Consider the following 26843-nt stretch of genomic DNA (forward strand, 5'->3'; position numbering starts at 1 on the left):
ATGGTACGTTGTGACCCACATGGGCGTTTATGTGCATGGGTTGATGTGCCTAGGAGATTTTGTTAGGGTTAACAGTGTTAGGTGACATTTTTGGATTGGTTTGCTTGCCTTTTATGGTGAATTGAAACAATTAGAGAGATGTTAGAGCAGAAGGGGAAGCAGCTGTTTCTATGAATTTACGTCCGAAGTTTGGGCATGAGCAGTGTGTGTCTATGTGTCTGTGTCTCTGGGGGAGAGTGTTGAGGCCACAGTGTGTGTGTTCATGGGATTTTCATGAGGTCCTACTCAAGTACCTTGAGGTAAGAATAGGACCTTCGGGTTCTTGATATTAATATGACTTCATTTGAAATAGATACCTGGTGAATCTTAACGTTTTATTCATACATTTAGAGTAAGTAAAATATAACTGCTGATCTTCTTTAGCTTCCCTAACAGCCTTCCCCAAATCAACTGATGACAAATCCATTCTCCCAGTAGCCTTTGCTGACACCTTGGAGTCATTGACTGCTCTGTCCTCACATTCCCCAGGCCTCTTCCATCAACAGACTGATTGTCTCCCAAAATATATGTGAAATTGTCTCCTTCTCAGCACCCCGCGGCTCTCACCCTCAGTCATCATCATTTCCCCCCCAGATGACTGCAAATCTGTATTGGTCTCTCTGCTTTTACCCTTGTTGACCCACCCCCACGTGGCCCCCGATTTATTCTCAACACATCATCCGTGGTAATTCTTTAATAACATGTCAGAAAATGTCATGTCTCCGCTCAGAGCTCCCAAGTGGGTCTCTATTCACTTAGCAGTGAAAGCCAAAGCCCTTACTATGTAGCCAGCATGCCCAACCTGTGTCTCTTACCTGTTTGACCCCATTCTGTATTTTCTCTTCCTTGTCCACTTTATTCTCAGGCTGCACACGGGTCTTGCAGTTCCTTGAGTGGCATTTGTAAAATCTCTGAGGTACCAAAGGCATTTCCCTACAGGAGGATAAATGCTTTGGAACAATGAATTCTTACTAATATTTATTGGGAGCAGAAAGTAGTTTTCCCTAGTTTCCGATTCATTTTTCTTAAATTTCAGCTTCCAAATTTGTATAACCCGAAATATACTGGAGAGAATTCTTTTCAAATATGAATGACCCTAGTGATGTAAGTCTGCTTTCGTAAGTATTTTAATATGGCTGAGGTACAGGTGCACTTTGGTTTTAAACTTTGTTTTTCCCCTGACTATGCAAGAAATCCATGTTTATTTTAAGAAGTACAGAATTGTAAGAGGCAGAAAGTGAAAAGTGCCCCTCACCCAAGCTGACCCCAACTACTAATATCCCTTCAAAAGCTCCTTATGCACATTCTCTCATTCATCAAACAAGTAATTGTTGAGCATAAATATCACTAGGCTTATGGTGATGAGTGAAAATAGATACGGCTCCTCTCATTTCCATTCTTGTGGTGCTGGACAGATAATGTAAAAATATAGGTATGTTAAGTGCAACAAAACAGAGGTATGTGGTGCACTAAGAGTGTATCATAGGGGAATTGCAGCCAGGCAGGCAGGTGGTCTGGGAAGGCTTCCCTGAAGAAGAGATGCTTGAGCTGAAATAGGAGGAAGATGTATGTGTGACTGTATGCTTTGTAATGTGATAGATTCTTTTGTAATGCATGATGCTTCTTGATTTTGTAAGGGTTTCATGTATGGCGGAGGTACTACTGCATTTCTTTGGATTTCCGAGGTGCTGTTAGGAGTCATTCAATTGTTAGTTGCAGTTTTTAGAAAAATTTCAGGGATACTTCTAAATTTCTAAATCTTACTATTATCCTGGTTTTCTTTCTAGCTCTGAGGTCATTTCTCTAAGAAATGACAAAAACGTATTCAAGAGAGGGTCATCTAGTCAGGTCTTCATAAACTAGAGGTAAATTCTAAAAGGCCAAGGGTAAGGGCAGATAATGGATACATAGTTATTTTCTTAATTAAGTCCCTCAAGTTCTGATGTAAAAAAAGTAGCACACATTCCTATCTGCTCAATTACTGGCCTCCTGGGCTTGTCTACACGTTTTTTACTCTATTTTAATACCTTATCTCTGTTGGCTGTCATGTGGAAATAAATTTAGAGTGAAACTAAGTGATGTGCTAAACGGCATCTGAAGCTCTTTCCCTAGAACTCTTTAAGATCTTTGAGATTACAGATAGTTTGATAACCTCGCGGAGATTAGCCTTATTGTGTATTTCTAGCTAGTTCTCTTGTTCTATCACTTATGTTTCAGCAAATTAAACTAGTAGTATTTCCCCATCCTGGTAGATAAAAACTCTGATTTTCTCTCTTTACTCACAATAGCTTTCGTACCTAAGATATAGCTACTTCATGCTGATTGTCTCTCTCCACTCCCTTCCCCAAAGGGCCATTCCCTGAATTTCTTTTACGCCCTGTACACCCTTAGCGGATCTGCCATCACCCATTGTGTATTGTAGATAGGCATAGACACATCTTAGTTGTTTGTGAATTTGTGAGTCTTTAAAGTTAAGGTCTGGACCTGATTTATCTTTTAACCCTTTCGCTTAGTGGTTTGGTATACTCAGTAAATTGTGTTGCATAAATAAGACTATAATTCTGAGATTAAGTTTAGCACTGGTCATATATGTGTTCATATGTATATGTATGTATGTTAATAGAAATGCCTTAGTAGGTCCTGAAAGCATTGTAGAAAGGGAGTACAGAGAACCAAATTCAATTGCCCAGCAATCTGTAACCTGTGAAGACTTCAGTACTGAGCATAGCCTTTTGGGGCTTTTCTCTATTACTAAGATAAGTTTAGAGATAATGTAGAAAAGTATTATGGATGGTTATGTTCACAAGCAGCTGATTGACTTGAGTATGGGTTTTCTCAGTGTTCCTAAGTTCATTTTATTTAGTGAAAGGCAAAGGGGGCGTGAAAAATTGAACCAACTTTTCAGTAAGAGTTGAAATTAAATCCTTTGGTTACTAGAAAACCTAATTGTACTCTTATTTTCAAAGGTATTGTAAGTTCACTTGGGGATCATATTGCAATGCTAATATATGCAAATCAGAAAGTACAGTATCTTACTCTATTTTTTGTATACATAATGAGAAATTATTTCATAACCAAGGACTTACGTGACGTAAAATAAATCTGTTGCTTTATCCCAAACACTGATATTTATTTCAACTTGTGGACCAACGTGTTATTTTGAATATGATTACAGGAGAAAACGGATCTATCATATGGTTACTATAGAACAGTTTTAATCCCAATATAACGTTTCATTTAGAAACCTGAATTAAATATTATGGAAATGGATAAGTGAAATATGGATGGACCATTACAAGCATATATATGGCAAATTCTTGTGTTAAATGGAAAATGCAGACTACAAAATAGTAGTATCATAGTATACCCTCAATTGTGGCCTGGGGGGGTGGTGGCGGAGACTATATACATGCAGAGAAGAAAATGTAAGGAAATAAGTATACCAAATGTTAATGAAGTGATTGTGGTTAAGCACATTTTATAATTAGAAATTTTATATTTAGGAAAAAAAGTTTTTAAAAAAGTACTGCATTGTCTCGTTTCTGAGATAAGTATGTTCTAGTGATAAATGTGACACAAAATCTTAATGCTAATTGGAGCTTTGTAACTGCAAAAGAAAAGGCTGCCATAATAAGGGTAAACTTTTATATACTAGTTGTTATAAACGTGACATAGTCATTCCATGCCTACTGACTGACTTAGCTCAACTGAGAGAAGAGTGAGTTAAAGGAGATAAAGAAGTTGATGAGATGTGTTAAGTATAAATAAAAAAAATCAAATTGAAAATGAGCACATTGAACTGGATTATCCTTGGTCTCTGAAACTATATAATCTTATTTTTTGATAACGTATAATGATTTGAATGTTTTGGAGAAGTCAAAGAGATATGAAAAACAATAGAGATCTTTGAGGAAAGAAAATTCCTTGATGGAAGCCTTTCTTTTTAGGAGGTGGTATGTACAGGTTAGAAGTGGAGCTGGGCTGCCAGGGGATCCCTGGCTTTATTTCTTCCTATCTGTAAATAAGCAAATTACATTTAATTTCTCTTTGCCTGTTTTTTCATCTGTTAAAATGAGAATAATGGAATTTACCTCATATGGCTGTTTTGAGATTTGACTGGTTTTCGGTCTATAAACATAAGGTCCTTAACAGTGCTTGGCGTGATGAATATTCAATAAATGTTAGTGGTCTCATCATCATCAAAGAATGTTATTATCTTTGCTTTAGCAGACGAGTTTGTAGATAGGAAGCTGTTGTGAAATCTTGAAATAGCTATATTCTTTTAAGAAAGTCAGGTGTCCAAAAGTCTCCCTCTATAAGTAACTTTTCGAGCTCATTCATGCACTTTGATCTGTTCAGGCAGTAGCAATGCAGCCCCTGGCCCACGTTTTCTGTAGAGGATTTCCAGCACAGCACAGTAAGAGAGGTTCATGATAACTAAGTCATCCAGGAGAACCCATGTTATAGTTAAGTCTTCATAAACTAATGGTAATTGGTTGAGGAAAAAGCCCATTTCAAATGCAACCTCTTAAAATGCAGGCCAGTATTTCATACTAAGTTGTGACTAAAAGGTTGGATTGGGACTTTATCTTGAATAATTAAAAATTTGGAAAAACAGTAGGTTATAATTGTAAACATGCACTAATTCTTATAATGAACAAAGAATGAATCAAGTGTAAGTGGATAGGCTAATTTTTCTCACAAAATAATTTAGTAGCATGATATAGCATCCTTCATGTTTGACATTTGTGGTACTAACATTAAGAGGATTTTAATTTTTTCCCCCGAAAATATCCGTGAAAAATACATACTGACTTTCCCAAGGACCTCTGTTAATCCTTTGACAGTCAAGTTATTTTTTTTCTTCACAAACAATAACCTTACTTATTGATTACTACAAATGGTAAATTCCGGAAGCTCAGCGTTCCTCACCAGTGCTGACCCACTGCAGGAGTGCCATCCATCTGGGCGTGCCACATTGCATCACTCCCATGGGTCTTGGAGGCAAAAGGAACCGCACATCTGATGCTTAGGCTGCTTGCTGTGCTGTGAGTAATGAAGTCCTTTGTCTCTGACCCAGGAGTCTCATGTCCTTTGTCAGTATCTGTGAAACAGTAACTAACTTATTTGCCTGTAGAGCAATCGGGTAAAATTAAATCCCAGACCCTACATTGTTTGCCATCATTTCAATGTTGCCATCATTTAACTGTGAAATCTTAACAGTTTTTACAAATTTGCAGTTTCACTTGTAGCTTATAAACCATTATGATGAGGGAAATGCTAGTGAATGGGAACTAAATGTATAGGTGATCAGTTCACTAGCTAATTTATTTTAAAAGATTTTTTATATTGAAGTATATGTTGTAGTAAAGTGTACAAATCTTATGTGCATAGCTGAATGAACTTTTACATATGTGTACATCTATGTTATCACCCAAATCAAGATATAGAAAATTTCTAAATCCCCAGAAGCGTCTCTCATTCTCTCTTAGTAACATTCTTGCCTCTGATGCCATAAGTTAGTTTTGCCTGTTTTTAAATGTCATATAGGTAGAATGATATAATGTGTCATCTTTTGAATCTGACTTCTTGAGTATTATATCTATGAGCTTCATCCATGTTTTTTAGGAATGGAATTGCTTGGTCATAAGAACTTACGTTTGGCATTAGTGGATATTGTCAAACAATTTTCCAAAGTGGTTGGGTTAATTTATATTCCTACTAGCAATATATAAGAGTTCCAGTTGTTCTATATTGTCATGAACACTTATTCTTTTTATTCTTTAAGTTTAGCTATTCTGGTAGATAGAGAGTGATATTTTACTCTTTCCCTTTTTAAAAATTTCTTTGATAACTTATAGTGCTGCTGGTCTTTTGCTTATTCACTAGTGAATTTTTGTGACGCGTTTTGTTCCCTTTTTTAAGTTGAGACTTAGATAATGAGTACTTGGATTACTTTGCACATATCACTTCCGTAGTTTGGAAAGTTACACAACATTTTTAGAAAGAATTTCATTAAATATGTTTGAAAATTTAATCATACCATATTTAAAGAGTTGAGTGTAAGGTTTGTCCCTGCTCCTTTCCAAGTGTTATTTTTAAGAAAACACGAATATTGAGTCTTAGATTTTGGAATATGTCACTCTTTATTCTTTATAAAGCCAGTCTCTTGAAATCTTAACTAATAAACATCTCCATTCGCCAGTGTCATTGGCCTTTTCTTTGTTCACATTCTCTTTAAACTCTCCCCCTTGTGTTTAATCTTCTACAATACCATTGCATTCAGTTCTAAGCTCTTCGTTTTAGCAATACTTTATCGGTAACTCTCCTTTTTCCTACCAGTGAATGTTCTTAATATTCAGGTGTGTACTTGCTGCTCTTTTCATTCTGTTGAAAACCTATTTTTTCAGTTCTTTGCAAAAATCTTAAGTTTGTTTCTCATCTTTTCCTTGCTGAACTTATATATCTAGTCATTACCCTTTTCCAGTAGAGCTAACCTTCTCCCCTACTAAGCCACTTTCTCAGTGTCCTTAATTCTGTTAATGGAATTATAATTATCTTACTCACCTGGGGTTAAAATGTGAAATTATCTTTAATTTCAAGGTATAGTTGATAGAAAAATCAATGACCATTCAGTATATCCACCCTTAGTATATGGTACGTACATGGTAAGTGCCAGGTGCTAAAGACTGCTTCCTCTGAGGATTTTGTGCTCCGTTTGGGAAGTTAAGATAGGTTTTTTATCAACACCTTATATTAGTGATTAATTATAATAAATATTCAATGACCATAGCCTCTTTAGGGTGGGGTCATTAAGGAATTCTTTACAAAAGGGGATGGATTTGAGCTCATCATTAAAGGTGACTGAGATTTCTCTTGGAAGGCACAGATGGGCAGAGATGCAGGCCCTTGAGCTGGATCAGAAAGGGTGCGTGGTGATGCAGTGATAGTGTGCTGTAGATTGGACCTAGATCCAACCAGCCTTTGAAGTCTTGACTCTTTTTCCTCTGAATACTAAGGACCATAATTCATGTTCGAGTAGCACTTTTCAGTTTATAAAGCATCTGTTATGTTTGTGTGCTAATTATTTCTCATGTATACACACACACACCTTTTTATTACTTCAGCATTTCAGTGACTTAGGACCCATTATCCCTACTTTCCAGAAAAGTTAATAGGCTTAGAGTGATACCTGGTCATGGTTGGATACCTTAAAGGACAGAGTCGGATCCTCTTCTGTTTTCATTATACTGATTTTTAAAAATTAAAAGTAGTGAATTTTTTGTTATGTAGTATTTACACACACATAAAACTAGAGAAAATAACATCTGATGACTTCCCAAATTTTCTTCAGATCTAGTTTTAAAAGAAACATAGCTAAATCCTTTCCATTCTATGTCCTTCTTTCACTACTACCAACCCAGTCAGTATTCAGCATCCTGAGGTTGGCATGTTTCATTTCTGTGCATAATTTTATCTTACCATATATGTGTATCTGCATAAATAACATTTTTTGTTTAAATTTTATACAGTTTTTATAAAGGTATGTGTATTTTTGCAAGTCGCTTTTTAAAAAATTCACTATTCAGCTACTCATTTAATAACTAGGCCCTGTTCTAGGTCCAAGGGGATACTGTGGTGAATAAGGAAGATGAGGCTACCTGCCTACTAACATGTCAGTGGGGGAGACATGTAATAAGTAAATAAAATTTATAAGGTAATATCACGTTAGGGTAAATGCCATGAAAGAAAACTGAGCAGGATCAGGGCATAGCAAATGATGTAGGAATGGGATGTATGCTATTTTAAATAAACAGTTCAGGGAAGGGAAGGTTCTTTTTCAGGAAGTGACATTTGAGCAGCTGAATTAATTGAGAAAGTAAGTCAGGTTAAGATTTGGGAGAAGAGAATGCCAGGGCCGGGAACATAAATGCAAAGGCCTTGAAGTAGAAGTGACCTTGGAGCCCTTGAGAAATGGAAAGAAGTCAAGTGTAGTGAAGTGCAAAGTTAGGGGAATGGTAAGAAGTGAGTTTGGAGGAGAAGCCAAAGGCCAGAACGTGTAGGTCCTGTAAAGCAGTGTTAGGGAATTTGGATATTGAGTGCAATAGGAAGCCACTGGCTGAGGAATGACTTGGTTTGATATACTTTTAAGATTACTTTTACAGTGGAATTCTGTGCAGTAGAAAAGAGTATGGACGCTCTTTCTATATTGATATGGAAGGACCTTGAAGATACGTTGTTTGTGCGTTTCTCTGTACCTGACTTTTTTCTTTTTAGTATACCACTATTTATGTAAAAAAAAAAAAAAAAGATTGTGTGTGTGTGTGTGTATGTGTGTGTGTGTGTTTGTGTGTGTGTATACACACATATATGTATTTGTATTTGCTTGTATTTGTGTAAAAATTCTCTGGAAGGCCATAAAAGAAAATAAAGGGATTACTCGTGAGAAGGGAAACTGGTGATGGGGAGAAAAATGGAAAGGAAACTGACCACTGTACACTTTTTATACATCAAGAAAATAATTTTAAATCATACAGAAAAGTGTTTACATCTTAACTATCCAGCCAGCCAAATTTTCACAAATTGAACACTCCCATTTAATCACCCAGAGGGAGAAGCAGAACTTTACCAGGATGGCAGAAACCTTCAGGTTCCCCTCTAGTTAATACCCTTAACCGTTCCCTTCAAAGAATAACCACCATCCTAATTTTTAATAGCATGCATTAGTTTCGCCTGCTTTTTCTTCCAGCACTCTTAACTCCATTCTATTAATCAAAATTTGTTTTAGATTATCTCCTAGTTTTATTTTAACATTAAGCAAGTAATGCATTAGTAGATTCCCTTTGCCAAAAGGTTAAAACAATATAGAAGTCTGTAGAGCAAATCAGGACCCTTCTCTGTTGCCTCTGCCCCACTCCATGCCTCTTCCCAGAGGTAACTGCAGTGAGGAATTTAGTATGTAGCCTTTGTTTTGTGTTTACATACACTAGTAACTTTTCCTTTTTTTCTCTTTAGTACATAATATGGTTAGTATTTGATGATGATGATGATGATATGAGATTAGTAGTTAGCATTTATTAAGCACTTTTTAGTGGTAAACTACTAATCTAGTATCGGGTCTTTAAGCTCCTTTCCTTTTGTCTCCCCTTCCTCTAGGTATCTCTCCTTCGCTCCTGCACGCTCTCTCCTTCGCACATGTGCTACCCTGTCTAGCTTCCATTATATTCCAGTAGTACTGAATAAGATCTCAGTCAGCCAGGCCTATCTCCCCTCTTTCCTAGGATATTTTTTTGTTTATATCCCTTTGTCTTTGAAATTTCCCTTTTTGTCTCAGGCAAGCAAACTATGCCTTTACTTTCTGACCCAAATGGCTTTTATCCTGTCCTTGATGTAGCTACAACTGAGGTCAGCCCTTCTTACAGTTTGTTTAGCACATGACACTTTATAGTCTGTGACCTATTAACGAAAAATGTGCTTTCATCCTCTTGTTATTTATCTGTAATTTAATGTAGCCAGTTTTGCCTACTGGCAAAAAATGATCCTGTGGAGGTTTGGACATGTCCATCCATACATAAGGAGTATGCTTTCCCTTTCCTGCACCCTTTCCCATGGTTCCAGCATACAGTCTAGATACTCACTACAGGTTGCTCAGTACCTCGAACAGTGCCTGGCACTTAGTAGGCTGTCAGTAAGTATATGTTGAATGAATGAATCAGTTGGCTCTTAAGATGAAACCTATTTGGTATGACCTTTTTAATTTTATTTTTTTAAGCACCATCATGACTGTTTATAGTACGTGGCACATAAAAAGCAATCAGTAATTATTTGTTGAGTTTAATTCAGTCTTATTTTACTTTATGTTTATACCTGGCTTTTAACTGAGCCCCATGTATTCTTTTCTGGGAAGAGGTACCCCAATCCAGAATAGTCCTCATGTCAGAATTTGTCAAAGGCAGAGCTGCAGCATTATTTGGCAATTTTAGGCACAAGAAAGGAAGCATCTTTTATTACTGACATCCTGTGTCCAAACATGACTCCTGCTACTTCACTAGCTGCTCATTGTCTATAGCTGGCTGTGTAGTCACCACAGGGGATTGCACCCCTCTTATCAGTGCAGCGCCGCTGCACATCGTTTCCTCTTGTGGGCTCCAGGAGCTTCTTGACGTGCAGAGTCGTGGTTTGCCTGGAGCAGGTTTGTTAACTTAACATGCTTAAAATATCCCAGAAGGCAATAGAATTATAAAGTTATAAACTGTCTTTTTGGGTTAAACTTTGAATTTACTCTCTTTAAATCTAGTCAGCATTCTTAGTTTTAAAAATAGATACATCCCATTTTTCTGGCCCTTAATGTGTGTTATGATTTATTTGAGGGTTTGGTACATTTTATCTTATGACCACGTTTAATAAAATTTGCATCTAATGTGACTTGAATAAGACCATGGCTTTTGCCCAAACCTTGTAAGTCTGTGAAACATTTTAAAAAGAATAATGGCCTTAGGGAAGAGCTAGAGTTCTAAGACTTTTGTTCAGATCAGGACATATGTTTAGAATTAGCATGAACAGACATAGCATGTAACATGGGTTTCAATGAAGAAGAAAATATTTCACAATCTTTAGAAGGCTATTTGGGGGCTTCCTGTTAGCATTTGGCATTGCCACTGAGTTATTTGTTCATCTGAACAAGGAATTGAGTGGTCATAGGACTTTAGAGACAATTTTTCTTTCTAGACTTAGGTTTTGTTTTACTTTGTAATGATTTTCTGCTCTTATTTAAAAATAACATAATTTTCAATTATATTGATTTAAGTGTATGTTAATTGCATTCATTTAAATGAGGTATCTTATCCTTTTCCCCCTTTCTCTTTCAGGACTTGAACCAATGAAAGAAGCTTATGGCACTTATGAAGATAAATGTCACTCCTCCCTTTTTAATTGGAGCGTCTGCTTAGGACGTGTATATGACTTTTCACCTGTGATCTGTTCTTTCAGTAGCCACTGACTTTGAGTTGCAGGAAGGTCTCTGAAGATTTATATCAAATGACGTCAATGGCCAGCTTGTTTTCTTTTACTAGTCCAGCAGTAAAGCGATTATTGGGCTGGAAGCAAGGGGATGAAGAGGAGAAATGGGCAGAAAAGGCAGTCGATGCTTTGGTGAAAAAGCTGAAAAAGAAAAAGGGTGCCATGGAGGAACTGGAGAAAGCCTTGAGCAGTCCGGGACAGCCGAGCAAATGTGTCACTATTCCCAGATCTTTAGATGGACGCCTGCAGGTTTCTCACAGAAAAGGCTTACCCCACGTTATATATTGTCGTGTTTGGCGCTGGCCTGATTTGCAGAGTCATCATGAGCTAAAACCATTGGATATTTGTGAATTTCCTTTTGGATCTAAGCAAAAAGAAGTTTGTATCAACCCATACCACTATAAGAGAGTGGAGAGTCCAGGTAGGTTTTACTCCCTTGAGAAGAATCAGAAAAACGTCTCTCTTCCTGATTTGCATTTAACTGGCTTTAGCAGTTAAAGGGTTATATTAGCCTCGTGTTTCCTTCTTAAAGACTTTAGTTTTGGAAGGAATACTGGATTTTGAATTTAGCTTTTTATATGTAGATGCTACAGCTCCCAAGTGGCTAATTCTGATTCACCCAAGTGAGATGTACAGTCTGCCAGTCCTGTGGGTAACCTGTCTGTTGTACCTACGACCTGAGCTCCACGCCCACTCCTTTTTGTCTCTTCAAGAACTTTGTTCCACAGTTATCACCCCTTTCCTCAGCATTATATTTCCCCTCTCTATTAGACTATTTCTGACAGCCTGCAAGCGTGTCATAATACTACGAATTTCTCAAATGAAAGTTAAGAAAGAATTTCTGTCTTGATCTCATTTATACCTCCATGCCCCCAATCTTCTGCCCTGTTTCCTCTAGTTCTTTTCTAGGAATCTCCATTTTTATCGTCTTCACATTACTTTCCTTCCCTTCTTTCTTGACACCCCTCCTATTAGTCTTCCTTTCCTCCACCATTTGACTTTTCACCATCACTAGTGACTACCTTCTTACAGGTAGAGGGGTCATTCTCAGTCCTCACCTTACTTGCCCTCCCAGCATCATTTGATACAGTTGTTCTCCTTCCCTCCCACTCAGAATTTTTCTTTATTGGCTTCTGAGACACTACTCTCCTGGTTCTCCTACCTCACTTGCTGTTTTTGCTTAGCCTCTTTGTTGGCTTATTTTCCTGTTTTCACAGGAATCAGACCCTGGACAATCTCTCCATCTATATTTTTCCTTTACACGCTCTCATGCTGTCACATGTCTTAAAACCATCTGTAAGCTCATGCTCACATTTTGAACTCCAGACTCGCTTTTCCTTTGAGATTTAGACTTCTATATCCAGTTGACTACTTGATATCTCTGCTTGAATATCTACTACACATACCAGATTTAACATATCCAAATAGAACTTTAGATTTTTTCCTACCAGGTCATTTTTTTCCCTCCAGGTTTTCCTATCGAAGTAAATGGCTCCCACATTCATTAATTGCGACCTAGAAGTCATCTTTATTTCTCTCTCTCTCAAGTCCTGTATGAGCTACGAGCAAATGCTGTTTGCTGTGCCTTCAGAATATATCTTGACAATACCATCTCGTACCATCTCTAACACCACTCCTCGTATAGAACATCGTCATCTTTCACCTCCAGTATTCTTCTGGTTGGTCTCTCTGCCTCTTCTCTCACTCTAGCTCATTCTGTTTTCTACACAGCAGCCAGAGTGATACTTAGAAAATGTATATCAAATCATGTCAGTCCCTGCTCAAAACACTTTAAAGTCTTTCTGTCACACTTAGAACAGATTTCTATACAACCCTACGTGACTTACCAAGTTTCCTCTGTTCCTTGGAATTGCCATATTCCAGCGTCTAGGTTTGTTTCTTGCTATTTTCTCTACTTAGAGTGCTCATCCCCATGGTCTTTTCATGAAAGGCACATTTTCTCCGTTCAGTCCATGCTCAAATACCCCCATCATTACTTGACACTGTTAGATATTTATGTTATTGACTGATGTGAGCAGGACTTCCTCTGTTTCATTCTGTACTGTATCCCCTAAGTGCCTGATACGTGGCAGGTGGTGCTCATTAAACATTATTTTGTAATGAATGAATTGTATAAGCTGAGATACTATCTGGGTGCATTAGTTATCTATTGCTGCATAACAAATTATCACAAGCTAAGTGGCTTAACACACATTTATTATCTCGTAGTTTCTGTGGGTCAGGAATCCAGACACAGCTTATTGGGTCCTTTGTAAGGCTGTAATGAAAGTGTTGGTCAGGGCTTAGGTCTCATCTGAGGCTCACTTGGGGAGGGATCTGCTTCCCAGCTCATGATTGTTGACAGGATTCAGTTCCTTGCAGGCTGTTGGACTCTTGCTAATTGTCAGTTGGAGGCTGCCTTTATTTACTTGCCAAATGACCTTCACATTCATGGCAGCTTACTTCTTCAAAGCTAGTAGGAGAGAAGGCATTATATTCTTATGGAATGTCATCACATATATCCTGTCACCTTTGCCATAGTCCATTGGGTAGAAGCAAGACACAGATAATACACTCAAAGGGAGGGGAATTCTCAAGGATGAATACCCAGAAGTGGGAATCATGGTGGCCACCTTAGAGTCTGTGCCATGCTGGATTTCGTGTGGAGCTACCATAAACCCAGTACGGTGAAAAGGCTATGAAAATAACATTGGATGTGGAGCCCAGCAAAAAGAATCGCAGTGATGGTACTGTCAGGGAAAGTTTACTTTAAAGGCTTTAGAGCTGCCAATTGGTATTTGAAGTGATTCTCAATTTCTTATTGAATGTAAGGAAGCAATGTAGCCTGAAGGAATTGATAAGGAAAAGAAGATGTGAGGATTTAATAGAGCAGTGTAGTCTCAAAAATTCTCAAGCTTGATATTTACTAGGAGTTGCTGAAAAGAAAGTCTAGGAATTTAGTGTATTCCCCCATAGCCATGGTGTGAGTTGTAATCTGCCAATAGAAATGTCTTATTTTTTGTAACCCATTTTTCTCAGCTATGCTTCGTTCTATAGAAAAGACTGGGGCGTAGCTCTGGTATGCCTAAGCAAGTTGTCAAGCATCTGTGATACAGGATGAATCATTTTATAGTACTGGTGTTGGTAACGTAGTAGTAACAGTAATATTAATAGTAATGAACGTTTGTTGAGCACTTTTCTAACACTATGAGATTATTTCCTTCATAGGGTTAGAAAATGGTGCTAACATTTAAAATCCTATAAGTTTACAGATAAGGAAACCAAGACTTAAAAGGGAAGTATAACTTATACAAGATCACATTGTTAATGTATAGTAGAGCCAGAAAGTATTACAAAAAAAAAAATTAAAAATATAGAAGATAGTTGGAAAGTGATAAAGAAAAGGAAAATGGAGGGCCAACCCAGGTGGTCCAATGTTTAATATCACAGGCAGTATTGTTTAGTGGTTAACAATGGGTTCTAGAACCAGACTTTCTGGGTTTGAATCCTGATTTTACCAGTGTGACCACAGGCAAGTTGCTTAATCATTCTGTGACTCAGTTTCCTCATCTGTAATATGGGAATAATAATGCCTGCCTCATAGTTTTTTAATAAGGATTTGATGAGTTAATGCATGAAAAGTGCTTATATTAAAACATTAACTGGCTGAGATTAAATTTCAAGTTAAATATCATTCTAATATAATAATCCTAGAAATAGAGTATAGGGGAATATAGCAGAAAAAAAATTACCAAAGAAATACTACTAGAACAATTTCCAGAGCTGAAAATTGAAAAGGCCCAGTGACTGAGTAACCAGAACAAGGGATAAAAAAAGACCCACACATGAAATTTTAGTACATCACAGATAAAATGAATATTCTGAAAGCTCCCAGAGAGAAAAGACAGGACACATACAAAGGACTGGAAATGGAATATTGTGTTTCTCAATGCAATTCTGGATTTTAGAAGAAAATGAAGCATTGTCCCCAAAATTCAGAGAGGAAAAGTTGTTTATTGTGGAATCTGCCTGCAGATAAACAAAAAGCAAGATCTTATCATATATGTAAGGACCCAAAATTTCTCTTCCTTATACTCTTTCTTTGAAAGCTAATCGAGGATAAGGTCCAGGAAATGAGATCCTATAGGAGAGAAGAGAAGGGAAGACCAAGGACTTCAGATTTGTAGGGAACTTATGTAGCAACCAGTCTAGATTTTAGCAAAAATATAGAGGATCTAGGGGGAAAATGGAGTCAATGAATTTGTTTACTGATGGCATCTGGAAAATAGTATTGCTAGGAATTTGACAGTTCTGTTGGACTTCTGGAAATATTAGTGGTAAATACTTAAGATTGAGTAAATGAAGGAACAGGCAATAATTAATGGTAATAAAAGCACTGTTAAAGAAAAAACAATCATAGTACATACTTAGCTCAACAATAATAATATTCATATATAATATAAACACTGGATATTGATTTAACCAAAAATTTTTAATGTAACTTGATTGTGTGGAAGGGGCAAGGGAGTAGGATAGAATGATATAAGAAAAGTACTTCATTTACCATAACAATAAGTCTACAAATAATGTCTTGGCAAATCAGTAATGGCAATATAACATTATTTAGCCATGCACAGAGTATTAGAAGAAATGGCTAATAGTTTAAATTTGTTGTCTCTGGAAGCAGTAAGGAATGAGGCTTAAAAGTTTTTATTGTTGGGCCCACCCCCACTGCTTCCAGCTGCTTCCAGTGGCTTTTCCATACAAATGGCCTGTCGTGGCTCATGCTGAAGACTTTCCATAAAATCTCTCAAAGATTCACAAACCCCACACAAGCAGCATCTGACCTCAGCGTGCCTGTATCTCTTGCTGAGCAGCCCCAAGCCTGGCACTAGCAGCAGAGGGGCCTCAGTTCGCAGCTTAGCCTCTCCCAGGCACCTCTGAGCCCAGCACAAGTGGGAACCATCTGCAGATCACTTTGTAGCTCATACCAAGTGGCCAGGCGGGACACAGGCAGCAGCTGACCTTGGCCTACACCAGAAACCCTCCCAAGAGACTCCAGAACCAACACACGCAGTGATCAGTTTCAGACAACACCAGAGCACCAACAAACCACCTCCCACACCCAGAGGGCAGACTGGGCAGGCACCAGAACCCTGCTAAAGTGAATCCTGTTCTGTAGGGTCAGCCCTTGCACCACAGCTTCTCCAACGTAGTCACAGCCAGTCCTCACAACGGTCAGCCTGAGGGTCAGTCCCCCCCATTGATGTGCAAACAGCAGCCAAAGCTCAGCTACAACATGAGGGCACACACAATCCACACAAGAGAAACATCTCGAACACCGGCTCAGGTAACCAGGGAGATCGCACCACTGGGACCCACAGCACACGTGCTACATAAGGCCACTCCACCAAGACTGGAAGACATAGCAGCCCTCCCTAATACATAGAAACAAACACAGGGAGGCAGCCAAAATGGGGAGACAAAGAAACATGTCCCAAATGAAAGAACAGAATAAAACTCCAGAAAAAGAACTAAACAGAATGAAGGCGAGCAATCTACCAGACTTAGCGTTCCAAACATCGGTTATAATGTGCTCAGCAATCTCAGAAAGAACTTCGACAAAGAGACGGGAAAGATAAAAATGGAGATAGAAAACATGGAAAAGAACCAGTCAGAAATAAAGACTACAATAACTGACTTAAAGAAAACATTGGAGGGAATCAACAGTAAATTAGATGAAGCAAAAGATCAAATCAGCAATTTGGAAGATAAAGCAGCAGAAAGCACCCAATCAGAATAGCAGAAAGAAAAAAAGAAACCAAATTATGAGGCGAGTTTAAGGGGCCTGTGGGACAACATCAAGTGTACCAACATTTGCATCATAGAGAGAGAGCAAGAAATTGAAAACTTATTTGAAGAAATAATGATGGTAAACTTCCCTGACGTGGTGAAGGAAATAGACATATAAGCCCAGTAAGCACAGAGAGCCCCAAACAAAATGAACCCAAAGAGGCCCACACCAAGACACATCATAATTAAAATGCCAAAGGTTAAAGACAAAGAGAATCTTAAAAGAGGCAAGAGAAAAGCAGTTAGTTACCTACAAGGGAACTCCCAGAAGTCTGTCAGCTGATTTCAACAGAAACTTTGCAAGCCAGAAGGCATTGGCTCAAAATATTCAATGTGATGAAAAGCGAAGACCTACAACCAAGATTACCCAGCAAAGCTATCATTTAAAATCAAAGGATAGATAAATTCCCAGACAAGAAAAAACTAAAGGAGTTCACCAACAAACCAGTATTAGAATTACAAGAAATGTTAAACGCACTTCTTTAAGAAGAAGAAAAAGGTAAAAAAATGAATAATAAAGTGGCAACAAAACTACATAGCTATCAAACTTTATTTATTTATTTATTTATTTATTTATTTATTTATTTATTTATTTATATAAGGAGAGTGCAGCTCACAGTGGCCCATGTGTGGATTGAACCGGCAACCTTGGTGTTATTAGCACCACGTTCTAACCAACTGAGATAACTGGCCATCCCATATTAAAAATTACTTTAAATGTAAATGGATTAAATGCTCCAATTAAAAAACATAGGGTGGCTGAATGGTTAAGAAAACATACCCTTACATATGCTGCGTACAAGAGACTCACTTCAGATTGAAAGACATGCATGGAGTGAAAATAAAGGGATGGAAAGAGATATTTCATGAAAATGGAAACAAAACAAAAAAAGCGGGTGTAGCAGTACTTGTACTAACCAAAATAGACTTTGAAAGAAAGGTTATAACAAGAGACAAAAAAGGACCCAGTAATTCCACTTCTGGGTGTTTATCTGGTGAAACCCAGTATACTAATTCAAAAAGACATATGCACCCCTGTGTTCATTGAAGCATTATTTACAGTAGACAAGATACGGAGGCAACCCAAGTGTCCATCAATGGATGGATGGGTAAAGAAATTGTACATGTATACAATGGAACATTACTCAGCCATAAAAAAGAATGAAATCTTGCCATCTCCAACAACATGGAAGGACCTAGAGAGTATTAAGCTAAGTGAAATAAGTCAGACAGAGAAAGATGAATGCCATATGATTTCACTTATATTGTAGACTCTAAGAAACAAAACGAAACATACTCATGGATACAGAAAACATTTTGTTGGTTGCCAGATGGGAGGGGTTTGGTGGCTTGGGTGAAAAAGAGGAAGGGATTGTAAGTACAAATTGGTAGTTACAAAATAGTCATGGGGATGTAAAGTATAGCATAGGGAATATAGTCAGTAATATTATAATAACTATGGTGTCAGATGGGTACTAGATTAATTGGGGTGATCACTTTGTAAGTTATATAAATATCTAATCACTATGTTGTACAACTGAAACTAATAATGTATGTCAACTGTAATTGAAACATAAAAAATTATTTAAATAAATATCTCAACCTTGGCAAAAAAGAAAAAGAGAAAAAAGGTTGCTATTTTGTTATAATCTCATGTAGCATCTATTTAAATTATCCATGTATTATTTTGGATGAAAATAAAATAATTACTGAAAAGCATATAGGTAACATATGAGAGACATCAGTGATTTCAACTCTGCCTTAAAAAAAAAAAAATCCTTACTGGATTGAATTCCTAAGTAGTTATTTAACTAAGTCTTTCAGATTGCTAGCCAGTTAAACATAGACATTCGTACTGTCTAATGTCCTCCGTAGTCTCCAGTGGCAGCTGTCCCATCATTCTGTGAGGGAACAGCAATTGGTAATACACAGTAGAACAAAACAGTTACAATCAGATGTTAACCACATAATTACAGCACTAGTTCAATAAAATGAAAAGAGACAAAAAGTACAAATGCTGACTTAAGGAGCCTCTGATTTCTCAGGTACGTCCTGCTTCTGAGGGGAAGTATGACATAGCCAACTTAAAAACAGATTGATTTTGTTGCTGCTGAATGATGTCGGAGTCAGAGATTTTTGGGAAGTGAACTTACATTGACAAATACAGGAAAGTTGTAAAAGAGATGAATTGGTATAGTAAGAGTTTAAAGAAATCAGGTTTGCTTCTGTTTCCTATAGGGGAAAGTAATCAGATATTTGTACTGTGATTGACCCCTTGGGTCTTTAGAGACAGTGAATGTTTGAATAAAGTTTATCTTATAAAACTATCTCTCAAAATGTTTACTCTTTCTTATGTATATTTCCTTTCTGGTCGTGTTTAGAGAACAGATTTTGAGTGGAAGACTTCTGTATAGGAAATGTTACCATTTTGAGTAGGGAAAACTCTACTGAAGAGCGTAAAATGTGAGATCTCTCAAACTGAGAAACAGGAAATGTTCGAAATTGGAAACATGGAGGCTCTTAGGACATCTAGTTGACTCAACTTTACTCTCTCGTCTTACCTCCTAGTTCCGTGCCGAGGCCAACTGTTCTATCTTCTCTTATTGCCCTCCTGGAATCTCCTCATCTCTTCCTCTATTCTTCCCACCCCTAGCACTCCCATGTGAAATCCTCCAGTTCTTTAAGACCCTTAAGTTAAAAATATCCTCCTTAAGTTCTTTAAGACACTGTCTTTTCTACAATATTTTATTTGACTCCTTGCTAGTTGGAAGTACTCAACTTTCTTGAACTCTCATTGCATCAAATTCTCTGTATTATGGTTGTTTTAAAATATGCCTTATCTCCTGTAGAACAGAAGTGGTATTGCTTCTGGATTATTCTGTCTTTCAGAGTACTTTATACATGCTAAATGCTTAGAGAGTTTTTGGGTTAGTTATTATGTAAATAAATTCAAGGTTCTACAAAGCAGTCCTTCTTAAAAGTAAATTATTTAATAGGTTTACAATCTTACCTGAATCCCTTCTATCTACTCGTAGTGTATATGGGATATTTGCTTTAGTCATTGCTGACAGATGACTTTTGATTTTTGTCTTTCAGTCTTACCTCCAGTATTAGTGCCTCGTCATAATGAATTCAATCCACAGCACAGCCTTCTGGTTCAGTTTAGAAACCTGAGCCACAATGAACCACACATGCCGCAAAACGCCACTTTTCCAGATTCTTTCCACCAGCCCAACAACACTCCTTTTCCCTTATCTCCAAATAGCCCCTATCCCCCGTCCCCTGCTAGCAGCACATACCCCAACTCCCCAGCAAGTTCTGGACCAGGAAGTCCTTTTCAGCTCCCAGGTAAGTATTTGTTTTATAAATACAAGAAAATATTCGCTGAGAATTGGCAATTGTTCTTATACTGCTGGCCCTCTGGGTGAACTATTATATGCCAAGAGCTAGCTACTTTTGACTCGGTATTCTATGGTAATTGTTTGATTTCCAGAAGAGTGTTGGATTTTATTTTGCCAAGTACCATATGTTTAAAAAAATGGAAGTAGCCATACTTGACTTAAAGTCAAATATTTTCATGTAGTTTATAATACGAAGTACAGTTTATTGAGTGAGCACCTTTTATATAACTGATATTGTGATAAAAGATACTACATTCAATTTAATCTTCAGAACAGCTATGTGAGACAGATACTATTCCTATTTTACATAAGGAAAAATAAATTGATATTAACCCCAAGAGTTTAAGTATTTTGCCTAAGGTTGCACAGCTAAGGGGGGTTTCAGACCCAAGTTTCTTTGACTCTAAAAGTCTGTGCTTTTTAACTATGCTTGCAAATCGTTTTAGACTTTGGAAGGTTAAAATGAACCACATTTATCTTTTATTGGACAACCGATTAACTGATTTGCGTGGAGAAAGATCATAAGTAAGATTAAGTTTCTACCTTTTGTTAATGGCGTGTCATGTATGGACACATCTTATGTCTCTCCAAATATTTGAATGTTTATTGCAGGCAGAATCATATTTAAGTATAGTCTTTGTAGTTTCTCTGCAGCAAAATATCAATTGTTGCAGTTTTTCTTTTTTCTTTTTGGAAGAACAGTTAAGTACCAGCTGTTTAACTTGCTATTAGGTGTTTGTTCAAAAATTAATTTTCATACTTTGTCCTAGATTCAGTACTGACTGTAGTCCTGTCTCAAAAATATGTCTTGTACAAACCATGGGGTGAAAGACAAATTATATTCAGTATTTGTAGTTACTGGACAAATAAGTATAGCTGTAGCTTTTGCAAAGATTTTCAACCACAAGTGTTGAACTGAAACCATTTTCTAGTTAACGTTGTTTCCTAGGAGAATTACCTAACCATTTAATAGGGCGCAACGGCATTTTAGGACATTGCAGAAGAATTAGACAACTCCTGTTAGTGTTAACTGCAAATTTTGAAGGAGCAATAGCTTTATTTTTCAGTTTTCAATGACAATATACTCTGTGTGATGACTTTGATAATTGAAAAGTATCTCCGTAGATAATATACCTAAAGTAGGATAATTGTGTCCTTCAGATTGATTTCCAGTAGTTGCAATTTCTCCGAGCACATGATTCTAAGCAAATAAAGGCAAAATTCTTGACCTTGAATTCTATTTTAGTGTGTTTAGCACTGATCTTACTATCTTGGATTGGACCAAATACATGTGGACTTACAGTAGATTTTCAGTAGCTAATCTAATGGGTGTGCTATCTTTTCTCCTTGTTCCTTGCCCTAAAATAGCATATTACATTTTTGTGTGTCTGTGGTACTCCATAATGAATCCTGCTGGTAAACTTAAGAATTTTCTAATTCTTTTAGAATAGCTTTGAGCATGATGAAGATTTTAACTATTCTTTTGGGACTTGAACTTGTCTCCTTTTCTTCCTCTCAGCTGATACTCCTCCGCCCGCCTATATGCCACCAGATGATCAGATGGGTCAAGATAATTCTCAGCCCATGGATACAAGCAATAATATGATTCCTCAGATTATGCCCAGTATATCCAGCAGAGGTAAGAGAAATACCGTATTTATTTGGTTGTTGTTGCTGTATTGTTTGCTTCTTTTTTCTTTTTAACTTCTTGGCCACTTTTTAAAAAACAGCTTTATTGAGGTGTAATTTATATGCCATATAAGTTTTGCACCACCACCACAATCTAGTTTTAGAGCATATCCATAACCCTTTGAAAATGACCCTTGTGTCTATTTGCAGTCTATCCCCATTCCTAGACTCAGCTTCAGGGACCCTCTAATCTGTTTGCTGTATCTATAGATTGGCCTTTTCTGAACATTTCTTGTCAATAGAATCACATAATGTGTGGTGTTTTGCATCTAGCTTCTTTCATTTAGCATAATGTTTTCAAGATTTCCTCCAAATTCTGTCAATCATTTGTTCCTTTTTATTGCTGAACAATATTACATTTTATGGATGTACCACATTTTATTTTTCCATTCACCAGTTGATGGATATTTGAATTGTTTCCAGTTTTTGGCTAGTATGAACAATGCTGTTATGAACATTTGCATATAAGTCTGTGTGTGGACATTCTTTTTCTTTTTCTTGGGTAGATACCCAGGAGTGGAATTTCTGAGTCATATGGTAAATTTAACTGTTTAAGAAAAACTGCCAGACTTCTCAAAAATGTCATTACCATTTTACATGCTTACCAGTAACATATGAGGGTTAGTTTCTCCACTTCCTCCTAACATTTGTTATTGTCTATGTTGCTATCTATCTTCTTAATTATACTGTGTTTCCCCGAAAATAAGACCTAGCTGGACAATCAGCTCTAATGCGTCTTTTAGAGCAAAAATTAATACAAGACCTGGTCTTATTTTACTATAATATAAGACTAGGTCTTTAGTATAGGATAAGATAGGATAGGGTAGGGTGGTGTAGGATACCGGGTCTTGTATAATATAATGTAAGACCGGGTCTTATATTAATTTTTGCTCCAAAAGACTCATTAGAGCTGATGGTCTGGCTAGGTCTTATTTTTGGGGAAACATGGTATACGTCAGTTTTGAAAACAGGAAGCGTTAGTTATCTAACTTTGGTCTTCTTTTTCAAAATTGTTTGGTTGTTCTGTGTTCTTTGTGTTTCCCTCTCATTTGAGTATCACTGTGTCTATTTCTCCCCCCCCCAAAATAAAAAAACACCCCTCTTTGGATTTTGATAGAGTTCACATTGAATCTCTAAATCAATTTGGGAAGATTTGCTGTCATCTTCCAGTGTACTCCATTTATTTAGATCTTCACTTATTTATGTAGATCTCCATTTATTTGGATCTTCACAGTTTTTACTGTAAAAGCCTTTTATTTCTGCTTCTCTTTTTAACTGTATTCCTAAATGAGTCAGTAGAATTTGTTTAATTTCATGTTTGGATTCTTCTTCATTAGTTTATAGAAATATAATAGATTGTAATATATTAATCTTGTAACCTGCAACCTTGCTGGACTCGTTGATTATTTCTAGTAGTAGGTTTTTTTGTGTGTATATGAGGATTTCATAAAATACAGGAGCATGCCCTCTGTGTACAATGTTTTGAAATCATCACTACTATCCATTTCTAGAACTTTTTCATTGTCTCAAACAGAACACTGTACCCATTATACAATAATGTTTTCTGGTCAACAAATCGACCAACATACAAAAAGGATTATATACCATGACCAGCTGGAATGCAAACATTTCAGGTTTTTCAGGCCACATACTATCTGTCACATATTCTTCTTCTTTAACAACTCTTAATAATCTAAAAACCATTCTTAAGTCACATGTTGTACAAAAACATTGCTAAAACAAGTCTCAATAAATTTGAACGAACTGAAATCATACAAAGTATGTTCAATGCCCACAACGGAATTAAATAAGGAATCAACAGAAAGAAAGTTGGGAGAGCCTGAAATATTTGGAAATTAACATGCTACTACATAATCCAAGGGTCAAACAAGAAATCACAAGGGAAATCTTAAAATATTTTGAACTGAATAAAGATGAAAACAAAACATATCACAATTTATGGGATACAACTAAAGACGTGGTGAGAAATCCTAAGACCTCAGATTTTAAAAGAAGTTTATACCAAAAATGAAAGAAGGAGGGGACCCATAACCAAAGACACATACAAATGAGTAGCCAGAAGTTATAAGAATAGTGTCAGGAAAACTAGCGCCAAGATTGAGCAGAAGCTTGTAAGATAAAAGTTGCAAAGGAAAACTGTAAAGACAATTTTGGTGAAGGTGAAAAGAAGAAAAAGAAAAGCTTTGCCTCTGGTTGGGGCAAAGGACATATTGTTAAGCGGTGATTCCAGTCTTTGCACTTTAACTTTGATTTTCCTTTGTTACCTCTTTGTCAAAGGAAAAATAGAAAAAACACAAAACATGACTGAAATGAGAAGAAACTTTGGTGAAAAAAGACATCTACGAGGTGATAAGATGAGTGCCATGTTCCTCTAAAGGGACTCAATTGTTTGGCTGAGACAAATAATATTCCAAGGAACACCTAACATACCACACTATGAAACTGCACTCTCTGACCTCTGGAGAAATCGAGAGAAAGAAGAGGAAAATGATTGGTGGGGTAAATATAGTCCATATTTTCGGGAGGAGGATATTAGTACCATTTATTGGGTATTACCTGATGCTGTTATGCTAAGATCATTACATATATTGTCTAATTCAACCAATATGTTAATAATTCCTGTATAAATATGATCTCTATTTATTTTACAAATGGGGAAACTTAGGCTTAGAGATTCAAAAAAGAAAGCTACCCTAAATTGCAAAGCAAGTAAGTGAAGATGCAGGAATTCAAATCCACAAATTCATGTCAGACAATTTGCTCTAAATGAAGGTAGATTCTATGAATTACATTGTGGATATACCTAATGCTACTAAATTATATACTTTAACAACAGAGCCCCCAAAATACATGAAGCAAGAGCCAACAGGACTGAAAGCAAAAATAGTAATAGTAATAGTTGGGGTCTTCAGTCTCCCACTGTCAATAATTGGCACAAGTAGAAAGAAAGACAGAGGAAAGAGGAATTGAACAACACGATCCACCAACTTGATCTAACTGAAATGCACAGGTCCTATGATACCCTACAATATCAGAATATACAATGTTTTTCAAATGCACATGGACTGTTCTCTAAAGTAGACTGTGTGCTCTGCCAGGTGTGGGCAAACGTGTTCTGTGAATTACAAGCAAATTAGTATGACAAAATTCCTAGATAAATTCTAGACCTTGAGTAAGCCAAGACATTATTCAAACATTAACAAGACTGTGGGGAGCCTGAAATTTAACTGTTCTTAGGAATATGGGGCTCCTGGAAAAACATAGTGTGACATACGGTCTTTCAGTATCATCACAAACACACACAAAAACATCATTCTTTTAAGAAATGTTCAAAATGGCAGTACCTCACGTCTTCTAAACTTATGGCAAACTAAGGAATTTAGGGTCTCAAAACAAAGTGGCTTTTAAATCACAGTGAAATACCACTTCACACCCATTAAGATGACTATTTAAAAAAAAAGTATTGGCAAGAATGTGGAGAAAATCGGAACCCTAACGCACAGTTATAGCTGGTGGAAATGCAAATGGTGCGGCCACTGTGGAGAACAGCTTGTAGTTCCTCAAAAAGTTAAAATTAGCATAAAATTTAGCAATTCTACTACCAGGTATATATTTTAATACTAAATTAACTTAAAAGCACAGATGCAAACAGATACCACCTGTACACCAACTTTCATAGCAGCATTATTCAGAATAGTGAAAAGGTAGAAGAAACAACCTAAATGTCCATCAACTGTTACATGGAGAAACAAAATGTGGTATATCCATATAATAGAATATTATTCAGCCTTAAAAGGGAATTAAATGGTGATACAGGCTGCAACATGGATAAACCCTGAAAAGTTTTATCTGTGTGAAATAAGCCAGACACAAAAGGACAACTACATATTATATGATTCCACTTAGATAAGGGAACTAAAAGAAGCAAATTCAGAGAGACAAAAAGTAGAATGGTAGTCACCAACGGGCCTGGGGGAGGGAGAATGGGGAATTATTGGTTATGGGTCCCCTCCTTCTTTCAATTTTGGTATAAACTTTAAAATCTGAGCTCTTAGATGAGGGAACTAGAATAAGCAAATTCAGAGAGACAGAAAGTAGAATGGTGCTTACCAAAGGGCTGGGGGGAGGGAGAATGGGGAATTATTGGTTATGGGTCCCCTCCTTCTTTCAATTTTGGTGTAAACTTTAAAATCTGAGCTCTTCGGATTTCTCATTATGGGTCCACATTAATTTATTTTTCTGTTTCTCCTCATCTGAATTCTTTGCAACTGAATAATCAGAATTGAATTTTACAAGTTAACCAGTTCTTTTGCACAGGCCATGTGACCACTCTTAAGTTTTTCTCAGATGTCTATGTCTGCCCTTTTTTATTACTATTACTATTTTTAGTTTCAGGTGTATAAAACAATGTAATAGCTAGACATTTCACCCCTCACAAAGTGGTAACCTCCCTCCCCCAATCTATTATCCCTCTGGTATCGTATATATCTATTACAATTCCATTGACCCTATTCCCTATGCTGTACTCCATATCCTGTGACTATATATATATATATATATTAAATTATAGTTGATATACAGTATTATTCAGCTTCAGCTTCAGGTGTACAGTGCAGTGATCAGGCATCTACACCGTCCATGAAGTGGTCTCCCTAATAAGACAAGTGCCCATCTAACACCCTACAAAATCTTTACAACATTATTGATTATAGTCCCCAAACTGTCTTTCATGTCCCCGTGGCAATATTGTAGTTACCAGTTTATGCTGTCTCATCCCTTCCCCTTCTTCCTCATCCCCACCCCCCTCCCTTCTAGCAGCCA

General features: G+C 36.9%; 1 protein-coding gene across 4 annotated transcripts in view; it reads left to right on the forward strand.

Annotated features, from left to right (window-relative positions):
• SMAD5 (SMAD family member 5) overlaps positions 1–26843 on the forward strand; it is a 46355-nt gene that overhangs the window by 5636 nt on the left and 13876 nt on the right. For 3 of the 4 annotated variants that reach the window (XM_019740350.3, XM_074313548.2, XM_088798619.1), the window contains exons 2-4: positions 10908–11479; positions 20008–20259; positions 21832–21951. In XM_019740350.3, the coding sequence (XP_019595909.1) occupies positions 11077–11479; positions 20008–20259; positions 21832–21951 (775 nt within the window). In that variant the 5' untranslated portion in view covers positions 10908–11076. Of the gene's footprint in view, positions 1–5068; positions 5088–10907; positions 11480–20007; positions 20260–21831; positions 21952–26843 lie in introns of those variants that run through there. The other variant, XM_074313549.2, reaches the window with a different exon arrangement.

This window comes from Rhinolophus sinicus, chromosome 5 (genome assembly GCF_057876585.1).
Source record: "Rhinolophus sinicus isolate RSI-liver-muscle chromosome 5, RSI-T2T, whole genome shotgun sequence".
In the NCBI taxonomy this organism is placed as follows: Eukaryota; Metazoa; Chordata; class Mammalia; order Chiroptera; family Rhinolophidae; genus Rhinolophus; species Rhinolophus sinicus.